Raw genomic sequence first — 11885 nt, 5'->3', positions numbered from 1 at the left:
ACAAATTCTTTTTACAAAAATAAATATATAAATTGATTACAATTAAATTTATTTTATAATAAAAATAATCTAATATATCATATTAAATTACTTCAATTTATAAAATATTTGTCTGCGTAGCTAAAGTATTTTTCTAAACATAAATTCACACGTGTCTCTTCATCTCCCGATTACTTTTCACGGTGGCTTTTCAATCTAGCTACAAGAAAAACATGTGGTCGGATTAGTAAGTTGCATTTGTAGGAATGGTTTCAATAGTTAGTTAAAATGAAATAAGATAAAAATTTAAAATTAAACAAAATATTATTATTATTTTAAAATTTAAAAAATTTGAGTTATTTATTATATGTTGTGTAAGAATTAAAAAAATTAATAATAATGAGATCAAATGAGATGAAACACTTATCTAAACAAAGTTTAATTTCTTTTAGGCGTTTAGATAATAAAATCATCTAATATAATTATTATAATTATTTTAAATTTTTAAATAAAATATAATAAATAATTCAATTTTTTAAAATTAAAAAAAAAATAATATTAAAAAATATTTTATTTAACTTTAAATTTTATTTCATCTTTTTATCTGATGATTTATTGAGATCTCTACGGAGAAACGGCTGGAAGTCTTCGAAACGCAAGATCAAGCGGCATAATCTTTCACGTTGGTGCCAGAAAACAGGGGTTGTTGAGACACAATTGAATGAATTTGTCGAGTGTTAAGACACGTTTACAGAAGCATGCAAATTTTGCCGACACAACTAATTCGATGAAATTTGTGTTTATTTCATTCGTGCAGGAAGGCAACACATATCTTTTATGCTTTTGCCGGCGCAATCAACATTTGGATTAGCAAAGATAATGATGAAAAGCAATGCGGATTCGGGATTTTCTTTTTCTCTTCTACCAAACAGAGTTTTGGAAGTCATAGAGAAACCTTAGACCACGTCGAGTCAGTGGACTGGGGCGGTAAAAATGCATTCCCCTTGGCCATTCCAATATTATAATTAAAATGTTCCAAACAAAAAAAATATTATATTGAAAAAAAAAAAACACAAAAACCCTTAAACCCTAGAACTAGAACTAGAAGCCGCCTGTGTCCACCCCTTCTACTTCTAGACCCTTCATTTCCTTTTAAAAGGCACGACTTCTCTCTTCTTCTCCCGTTCCTGTATTCTCTGCCTCTGTCTTCCGTTCTCTCTCTGCTTAGTCTCTGCCATCGTGCATTTTCTGCCTTCACATTCAAATTATGTATCGCTTCTCCACAAACCTCGCCTCGAAAGTTCGGTACGTCCCCTTCCCCCTGCATTTTTATCTCATTTCATTCTTTTAACCAGTCGGGTTTCCCCATTTCTACGTTATTTCATTTGCGTCCCGAGGAAGTATGTGAAAAATAGACTGGAAAAGAGAAAGAGAAGAAAGGCATATATCTGGCTTTTCTGATTTTTTTTTCCTTGTTTGGAGTTGAGACTTAATAAAGGCTTCCTGCAAGCAGCTTTGAAGCATTAGTTTGCTTGCAGGAAGCTATATGTTTTGAAGTTTAGCATTCTTTGATTTTCTCCTACTTCGTAGGAGAACAAACAGAACGTGAATTTATTGGGTCTTCTTCCTTTTTGTTTTTCTCTTCTTTATGGGTTTTGCAGGGTCGCTAGGAACGGCAGCCAGCAGGTGAGACAAGTAGTTGTTGGATTTATGTTGACTAAAAACTGCGATTATCCGCGTTATTGATTTAATTGACCTCTCTGTGTTGTGCGCGCGTGTGATTTAGGTTGGTAGTAGATTGAGTTGGAGCAGGAACTATGCGGCCAAAGACATTAGATTTGGGGTGGAGGCCCGGGCTCTTATGCTTAAGGGTGTCGAAGAGCTCGCCGATGCCGTCAAAGTCACAATGGGTCCAAAGGTACTTCATGCCTAGCTAACGATATCATCCCTTAGTTCACGTCTCTTTCTTTTGCCATGTAACTCGTATCTCTATGTGATTCATAGATTAAAAAAGTTTATTATGGCGTTTCTGCTTGTTTTGGGTCCAAAAAAATTGTTCTGTCCTGAAAATATTCCTCGCTGGAGCTTTATATTTAGATCGCTGGGTTTGAGTTTACTAATTGATCCGATGCTGGAGGTGTTTGTTTGGATTCGTGTGATTGCGACTTTTGGAGAAACTTTTGAAATAAACTCTCTGCATCTGCTTTCTTCAAAAGTATTGAATACAGCTTATTGCTGTGCTCAAGCATTTTTATTTTTCTGCTATTGGGTCAGTGTATATGGTTAATGATTGGTGACGCGGTGCTTTTCTGTTGAAGGGGCGTAATGTGGTAATTGAACAAAGTTGGGGTGCCCCAAAAGTGACAAAAGATGGCGTAACTGTCGCAAAGAGCATTGAATTCAAGGACAAAGTCAAGAACATTGGTGCCAGTCTTGTGAAACAGGTTGCAAATGCCACCAACGATGAAGCAGGGGATGGTGAGGTCTTCTTTCTACATAATGGTTTAGTAAAACTGAAATTGTTTTCCTTTGATAATTATTTGGACATATTTTGTGTTGTTTTTGGTGGTTAAGACTGGCTTGGAATGCATTTTCATGGATAAATTGATCTTCCTAATATATTGCTACGTAACCAAACCATCACCCTGTTAAGTTGAGCATTGATAACTTCTAAACGTGTTTTCAGGGACCACCTGTGCTACGGTCCTTACACGAGCAATATTTACCGAAGGGTGCAAGTCAGTTGCTGCTGGGATGAACGCAATGGACCTAAGACGGGGTATTTCCATGGCAGTCGACGCTGTTGTTACACATTTGAAAAGCAGTGCACGAATGATTAGCACATCTGAAGAAATAGCACAGGTCTGGTTTATGCTTTCTAGTTACTCAGCTCTTTACAGCTTGAGCGCCTTGGTGCATCATGTTTGTTAAGTTTGTAAATCCAATGTTCTATATAATAAAATATGTCTTAGTTCCTCTTATATAGACTTGTCTACTTGGGCTATGCCTTTTTCATTTTTAATAAAATCTTCAATTACTTATTAAGTAAAATATGACAGGTTGGGACAATATCTGCAAATGGAGAGAGAGAAATTGGTGAGTTGATTGCTAGGGCTATGGAGAGAGTTGGCAAAGAGGGAGTAATCACAATTCAAGTAACTAACCTTCAATTTACACCTTTTATTTTCTCACTGTTTCATCATTATCGCCCGACGGTTTTTCTTCTTTCTCTTCTGGTTCTGAATGTTCTCGATAAGCATGGGTCTTACTATCTTTTACCGTTGCAGGATGGGAAGACATTGTATAATGAGTTGGAAGTTGTTGAGGGCATGAAGCTAGATAGGGGTTACATATCCCCTTATTTCATTACTAACCAGAAAAACCAGATGTGTGTAAGTTTTTACCTTTACTCATGACACAACTGCCTGGTTCATACAACTTGAAAGCCTTGGTGCACTCGACTGAAGAGTGTTAAACAACTTATTCCAATAACCAGTTTTCCAAGTCCTTTCTAATTCAAAAAGGGAAAAAAAAAGTGCAAACTTTGGTGCTGATTCTCCTCGGTGATTTCCATGTCTCTTTGTTGACAGGAATTGGAAGATCCTCTCATTCTAATTTATGAAAAGAAAATCTCAAGTTTAAATGCTGTTGTTAAATTATTAGAGCTGGCTTTGAAGGTGAGCTAATTTTGGTCAATGAATTTTGGATTCACATTTTATCTAATTGATATGCTCTACTCACTCTAATTTTTGTTCAGAGACAAAGGCCCTTACTAATTGTAGCCGAGGACGTGGAAAGTGAAGCTTTGGCAACTCTTATTCTGAATAAACTTCGTGCTGGAATCAAGGTTGTCTTGATTTATGGTGGTTGGCAGTATTTCTTGTTTCTTAGCTCATGATATAGGAGTGCTGTATTTGCTAATCTGATTCAGCTGTGTATTGCTATAGGTTTGTGCCATCAAAGCCCCTGGTTTTGGTGAAAATAGGAAAGCCTTCTTGCAGGATCTTGCCATTCTTACAGGAGGACAAGTAAATCCTCATTCCTATATAAGTTGAAACTTCAGAATTTTATGATACTGCATGAGCCTCATATGTGTTACTTTTATATTAGCTTATCACCGAGGAGCTTGGCTTGAATCTTGAAAAAGTGGATTTTGATATGCTTGGAAGTTGCAAAAAGGTAAGCTTAAATATCACTCTAATTTTTTATGTGTAAATGGCACTTTGGCTATGGATCTTTGGTGTAACCTTTATTAATGTGTAAAATTCTGATTGAGAAGTTTGGAATATTGGACTTTTTATCCTTGGTATAGATTTCGGTCCTTATACACGTATATGGCTTGGTTTTTGTTTTAGGCCACAATATCAAAAGATGACACTGTTGTTCTTGATGGTGCTGGGGACAAGAAGGCCATTGAGGAAAGATGTGAACAGGTTTTCTTGCTACCTTCCACACTCTTGAACTATCCTTTTGGTATTACTTGATTTGACACTTGATTAATTGTGAGTCTATTGTATATAAGATACACCAAAACAAATCCAATCAGATCCTATCTTGATTAATGTTGCCAATAACTCTGATAACAGGTAAGGTCAGCAATTGAAAATAGCACATCTGATTATGACAAAGAGAAATTACAAGAGAGATTGGCCAAGCTTTCTGGGGGTGTTGCTGTGTTGAAGGTCTGTTACTGATGCCTATTCTAACGTTTTATGTACTGTGACCAAGTCGTAACAACCAATATTTCCAGTTTGGCCAGCGGTCTTTACTTTTGTTGTCTTTGCACATTCTTGGGAATGGTTTAATGGACAACTGATGATTGAAGTTTGATTTTTTTCCCCAGATTGGAGGAGCCAGTGAAGCTGAAGTTAGTGAGAAGAAGGATAGAGTGACAGATGCCTTAAATGCCACAAAGGCAGCTGTAGAGGAGGGTATAGTACCAGGTAAATCGCTTTTCCGTTATTCTGAGTTATCTGGTTGAAATTTTAATCAGTGGATGAAACTTAACATGAGTTTTCCATTTGTAGGTGGTGGTGTTGCTCTTCTTTATGCATCAAAAGAGTTGGAAAAGCTGGAAACTGCCAACTTTGATCAGAAGATTGGTGTTCAGATTATTCAGAATGCTCTCAAGGTTTGTCAGGCCTCGTTTGTTTTTACAACTCCTCTCAACTCATCTCATTTATTCTCATCTAATCATTATAACTTTTTTCAATTTTCACACAAAATAACATAAACAATTCAACATTTTTCAAATCTCAAAATAAAAATAATATTAAAAAAATATATTCGAACAATATTTTATTCAATTTTTAACTTTAATCTCAATTGATCTCATCTCATCTACGAAAACAAACGAGGCCTTATGTTTTCTTTCTGTTTAAGGGCACTTAGCCTAGGTTTGGTGAACATTGTCACGTATGTTGTTGATGAAATTCTTTTTTTCTAATGAAATATCAACTTTTCTTTCTTCCTTCAAGTTCTGCAAAACATTCTGTTGAAGATTGCATAATCTCTTTTTAGCACCTGTGTGTGCAATGCATCTTCTGGCATGCTTAAAGTTGTAACATTTTATTGTCATCCAGTTGTCTGAGACGTTTGTTCTCATTCTTTAATAACGCAGACACCTGTGTACACGATTGCTTCTAATGCTGGAGTTGAGGGGGCTGTTGTTGTCGGAAAGCTATGGGAAGAAAGTGACCCTAATAGAGGATATGATGCAGCCAAAGGTTAGTCAATCTCGAGTCTTCATCTACAACCACATGCTCTTATTTAACTAACGATTTAGTGTATGCATTTATATGAACTTGTTTGGTTTTGCTATTCAATTGCATAACCAGGTGAATATGTTGATATGGTCCAATCTGGAATAATTGACCCAGTGAAAGTAATTAGGACTGCTTTGGTCGATGCCGCAAGGTAAGTTGAAAGATCGTCCTGTTTTTGTGTTTACGGTAATGCTTTTGTTATTAATTTTCTGTTATTGGTATATTATTAATTTTGCTTTTCGCCTACCGTATACAGTGTGTCATCTTTGATGACAACAACTGAAGCTGTTGTGACTGAAATTCCAAAGGATGATAAAGAGGCTCCGGCAATGGGTGGCGGCATGGGTGGCATGGATTATTGAAGAACATCATGTCATGGCTAGTTGTGGATCCTCGTCCATGTTTTCACTCCAACATCCATACCTGATGCAAACATTAGGATTTTTTTTTTTTTTTTGACTGTCTTGATTGGGTTTGGTCATAAGGTATTCCTGTAACCATAGAAAGCAAATCTTTTAGATAGTTTGGTAACATGGGATTAAACTTGCGATTGTTGCTGCGCTGATTATTCAAAATTGTATCGGAACAATACAAAGTGAATTGCTTTCCGATCAAAAAAAAAAAAAAATTGTATCGGAACAAGAATTTTTGCAAATAAATTATTGACTTTCTCTAATGAGTTCTATTACATGTACAAACATTTTTGCATATTCTTTGTACATTCTACTGATATGATCGGTTAAAATAATTATTTTATATTAAAAAAAAAGTAACGCAGTCAATTACATCAGTGGAATGTATGAATGGTATGCAAAAATAATTGCAATTTTAATATTTCAATGTGCTGCTGCTTGGGTTACAAAACCGTACGAAGTCAAATATATCAACATGTGGGAGCATTTGAAATGGTTTGTATTTTATTATGATTATGATGTTTCTTATTAATTCAAGGTGAAGGAAGAAAAACACTCGGCTTAAATAGTAGTAGTAGTAATAATAATAATAACAATAATAAAGAGATGTGAAGCTTGAATAAATCTACGATGGATGGTATAATTCAATTTACTCACCTACGTGAATACTGATAATGTTTCAATCCAAGCATAAGCGCTGAACTTCAGGAACGTCAAAATTCTATGAGGTCATGAGTTGTTCAGACTATGCTCAACCTGTCTTCCAAAAAAGCATGCATGTTGAGTAATATTACATATAGTTGTAGAGTGTGTAAGCGTCGTGCAGTCGTTTTGAAAAAAAGTAGGATCTACTATTAAAAAATTAATTTTATTTTTCATACGGGTCTCGTATTTATTCATTTTTTTCAAAATAATTGTGCAGCGCTTGTATACTCACGACTGCAACTATCATTTCTCAATAACTAAATATATCATAGAAACAACATTTCTTTTGCAAATAGGCTTTTTGGGTCAACTTCAAATGCAAGATCATTAGTTCGGCACGCTTTACTACTTTCTCATCTTGAACGAGCTAGAAACTCAATTTTGCTAAAACGAATAGATTGAACTAAATTTGTGCTAAAATTAGAGCTGGTCATTCTTTGATATATACCTATCTGTGGTGTCTTCTAGTAGGAACCAAGACCACTAGATCATTCAACTATACATTGATGAGATTGAAATGTACCATTTGTGGTGTCTCCCCAAACTGAACACTTGTGATTTCCAGACTCACCTAAGCACCAGCCACCAGGGACTACTTTACCAGCACTGCGCCCCAAGATCTCTTGGTCAATGCGGTTGAGCACTGGATCATCTACCTGGAATCGCGTCGCAGAGGCTGCTCCACTTTTAATCATTGCCTCATAGTCACTGGAACTGAGTAGGTGGGGCTCGCTATTAAAGTGCTTATCCAAGGTGGCATACAGTAAGTTGTGGTTTATGACTGCTTTCTTGAACTGAAGAGAACCACATAGAACGGTAGCAATATAATTGGAAAGGGATGATGGAGTGTTTGCAAAGTACATCAGCAGAGTCCTTGGGAGGTTATCTGTACCCAGGATGCAGAACTCAATAAAGTTGCGGTTTAAAATGGAGAAAGATGAACCTGCATAAAAATGGATCCTTAGTGACCTGCATAAAAATGGATCCTTAGTGTCAGACAACCTGTCAAAATTTTCAATTTGGAAAGGGACAAACCAGTGCTACATGCCACAAGGAGGGTCAATAAACAAGTTCCATGTAACATCTAGCCTGCCAACAGTATTTAATGAGCTAGTTATTATAAACATTTCAGGGGTGGGTTAATGGCGTCAAGACATTGGCATTTTTTCCTTCTGTTTCTTAACCAACAGCAAGCAGTCGCTACGCTACGAATTTTGTGTGTTCTCTCTTTTGTTGTATATGCAAAGGTATAAGCATTAGGATCAGGCAAAGACCCAAAATTGAGACCGGATTTTTAGATGGAAGTATAGAACATGTTGAAATCCCTGTCCCAACAAGCAGTCATGCTCAACCTTCAGCGGGTACTGCATTTGCAGTTACATATTGAATGCAAATAAATGCATTTATACAAGTGAGACGAGCTCCTGTGAGATTTTAAAACACACCAAGGAGAAGAGAAAAGAGAGAGAGAGTCCGGAGAGCTCTGAAAAAAAAGAAAAGACTTGAGTTGAGTGGAGTGTGACTCCACTGTAATAATTTCTTGTGTTCCACTATTTAATAATGAAGCTCTTTTTTATGGATGTAGGCAGTTGTCGAACCATTTCTTGGTGTCATTGAGTGCGTGGGTATATTCTTTTATTTCCGTTTTTATTACTTCCACTGTGTTGATTTCCCTAATAAGTGGTATTAGAACGATTGTTGGAAATGTTTTTTTTTTACAAAAAAACTCGTTTTTAGTGCGTAGCTCAGTTTGTAAATTTGAGCATACCACTGTGTTCGTCTCATCGAGACAAGAAAAGCAGTGAAAATCAGAGGCCGTACAGACCCAACACGCTCCCCCACGCACTGTTTGAAGATCGGAGAGTGAGCCCACTCTCGACACGCGCCCAAGCGCTCCAGGGAGAGTCAAGCGCATAAAATCCACGCTCATACACGCGCCAAACGCACTCCAGAGGTGCATAGCGCGTGAATCCCACGCTCATACACGCGCCGCACGCGCTCCAGAGTTGTCTCGCTCATGATACCCACGCGTCACACGCGTTCCAGAGGTGCTAGCGCGTGAAAACCACTCTCATCGACGCGCCACAAGTGCCCTAGAGGATCCTAGCGCGTGATAACCATGCCCACCCACTCGCCACACGCGTTCCAGAGGTGCTAGCGCTTGAAAACCACTATCACCCATGCGCTGCACGCGCCCCAGAAGATTTGGCGCATGAACTTCACGCGCCACACGCACGACAGAGTTCCTATTTTTGGTTCTTTTGCTCACCTTGTGCTATCTGAGTCCGATTTTGACGAAACAAGATTCGTTTCCAACAAAATCAGGTGTTCAGGACACAACGGTACTGTCCGTTTTGCGATATCCACCTTGAAGATCTGTACTTGCATTTTGTATTTGAAATCAGTCTAAATTAATGGAGGATTCAGCATCAGGCGCCATGATAAAGCTGACTGCCTCAAACTACAGTCTTTGGAGATCTCGGATGAAGGGAAGAAGCCCGATGAAGTTATGGATCAAGTGTGGAAAAAGATGTATAAGAAGACTATTGGTCAGATCAGGCAATGGATCGACCTTTTTCACCACGTGGCCCAGGAGACAGATGCATATAACTTATGAAAAAAGTTAGAGGATATGTATCAAGCTAAGACTGCTCGAAACAATGCCCTTTTGAGGAGACGGCTTGTTAACTTGAAGTTGAAAAGCAACACCTCTGTTGCGGAGCACACTAGCAAGTTTCAAAACCTAGTTAACCAGCTTATGTCCGTTAAGCTAAATCTTGGTGATGAAGATCAAGCCCTGCTACTTCTCAGTTCATTACCAGACAATTGGGAGACACTGGTGGTCTCCCTAAGTAACTCTACTTCAGATGGCAAATTTACCATGACGATGGTTAATGATACCTTGTTTAATGAGGAGGCTAGACGAAAGGAGAATGAATCAAACTCATGTTCTTGTCACCAAGAGTAGAGAAAGGCCTCAAGGTAAATGATAGAGGAAGAAGTGGAGGCAGAAACAGAGGGAAGTCTCAACCACGTGGAAGGTCCAGCAGTAGCAGGAACCAACAGACGGGTAACATGAAGTGTTACCATTGTGGCAAAGAAGGCCACATAAGGAAAAATTGCGGCAAATTTTTAAGGGAGCAAGGTCAAAGCAAGCTGAAGAAAGAAGATGGTGAAACTCTTGTTACTCTTTCGGGAGATGTGGCAATACTCTCCAGCAGTGATGAGAGGTGTCTGCACATTGCAATCCACGATGTTGAGTGGGTGGTAGACACAACAGCATCATACCACGCCACTTCCTATAGTGAATTTTTCACTACGTACAAAGTATGAGACTTTGGTACGGTAAGGATGTGGAACGCCGGTTCCTCGAATATCGTGGGAGTTGGCGAAGTGCAGATAAAAACCAACGATTGTTGCACCCATGGTGTTGAAAAATGTTCGACACATTCCTGACCTTCGGCTCAACCTGATTTCGGGAACATCCCTTGATCGACAGGACTATGACAACTACTTCAACAATGGCACTTGGAAGCTGTCACAATGTGTCATGGTTGTCGCCCAAGGACAAGGTGTCATTAGGAGGTAACAGATATTTCGTGATATTCATTGATGATGCTTCACGAAAGGTCTGGATATATATTTTGAAATCAAAGGATCAGGTCTTCGAGCACTTCAAGAATTTTCACACCCTAGTGAAAAGAGAGACGAGAAAGAAGTTGAAGTGCCTGCAAACAACAATGGAGGAGATGAAGAATTCGAATACAAGTTATGGGATCCAGTGACAAAGAGAATTTTCAGAAGTAGGGACGTTGTGTTCCATGAAAGTCAACATATAGGAACTAAAGCTTCATCGATGTCAGTAGAGCTTAGTTCCTATACTCCACATCCTGCACCATTACAGTTCGCCACAGATAATGAAGATATGCAAGATTGAAATCCAGAAGCAGAAGAAGAAGCTCAGGGTGTCGAGCAGGGGGAGCAAGAACCCTCTCTACCAGCAACTGGTGTACTACCACAAGGGTTAGATGGTGATGAACCTCCTTTGGTTGATGAAGCTCGACCAAGAAGATCGACAAGAGGCTGCCTACTGATTCCATCGAGGAGATATCCGAAATCAGACTATATTCTGCTTACTGATGAGTGGGAGCCAGAGAGCTTCCAGGAAGTTCAAACTCATGTTGATAGAAGCCTATGGGTGCAGGCAATGCAAGAAGAGATGAGTTCTTTGTAGGAAAGTCAGACCTATGAGTTGGTGAAACTTCCTGAAGGAAAAAAAGCCCTAAAGAACAAATGGGTATTCCAGCTGAAGAAAGATGGCCAGGAAAGCTGATAAAGCACAAGGCCAGATTGGTTATCAAAGGATTCCAACAGAAGAAGAGAATCGACTTTGACGAGATATTTTCTCCGGTGGTGAAAATGATGTCAATCCGAGTCATACTCGGATTGGTAGCCAGTTTGAATTTAGAACTCGAACAGATGGATGTAAAGATAGCCTTTCTCTATGGAGATTTGGAGGAGGAAATCTATATGGAGCAACCAGAAGGGTTTGAAACTCCAGGGAAATATCACTTAGTCTGTAAGTTAAAGAAGAGTCTTTATGGCCTCAAGCAAGCGTCGAGGCAATGATACAAGAAGTTCGACTCATTCATGATGAGTCATGGTTACAAGAGACTTGTTGCAGATCGGTGTATCTATGTTCAAAGATTCCAGGATGACAAGTTTGCCATACTCCTTCTTTACGTAGATGATATATTTATCGTCGGTGAGGATAGGTCCAAGATTAACAAACTAAAGAAAGAACTATCTAAGTCCTTTGACATAAAGGACTTAGGTCCAAAACAACAACTTTTGTGCATGAAGATTGTTCGTGATAGGGAAGTAAAAAGGGTGTGGCTATCACAACAAAAATATGTTGAATGGGTCATCAGATGTTTCAACATGGGAGATGCTAAGCCAGTCAATACTCTATTTGCTAACCACTTCAAGTTGAGCAAGTGCTTGTGTCCTTCTTCAAAAAAAG

The 11885-nt window shown here is 38.5% G+C and overlaps 1 protein-coding gene across 1 annotated transcript; it reads left to right on the top strand.

Annotated features, from left to right (window-relative positions):
* The first annotated feature begins 1107 nt into the window (after positions 1–1107).
* LOC121247148 (chaperonin CPN60-2, mitochondrial) lies at positions 1108–6420 on the top strand. The gene is made up of 18 exons (XM_041145493.1): positions 1108–1284; positions 1641–1665; positions 1766–1897; positions 2298–2457; positions 2666–2841; positions 3039–3134; positions 3267–3371; positions 3570–3656; positions 3737–3826; positions 3927–4007; positions 4090–4158; positions 4335–4412; positions 4566–4661; positions 4823–4922; positions 5007–5110; positions 5600–5705; positions 5817–5895; positions 6001–6420. Exons 1-18 carry the CDS (start codon positions 1247–1249, stop codon positions 6104–6106), a joined length of 1728 nt encoding a protein of 575 aa, XP_041001427.1. The 5' UTR covers positions 1108–1246; the 3' UTR covers positions 6107–6420.
* The last annotated feature ends 5465 nt before the right edge of the window (positions 6421–11885 follow it).

The sequence above is a fragment of the Juglans microcarpa x Juglans regia genome, chromosome 1S (assembly GCF_004785595.1).
Source record: "Juglans microcarpa x Juglans regia isolate MS1-56 chromosome 1S, Jm3101_v1.0, whole genome shotgun sequence".
Lineage (NCBI taxonomy): Eukaryota > Viridiplantae > Streptophyta > Magnoliopsida > Fagales > Juglandaceae > Juglans > Juglans microcarpa x Juglans regia.
The sequence above is the reverse complement of the archived record's forward strand: the minus strand, read 5'-3'. Positions and strand labels throughout refer to the sequence as shown.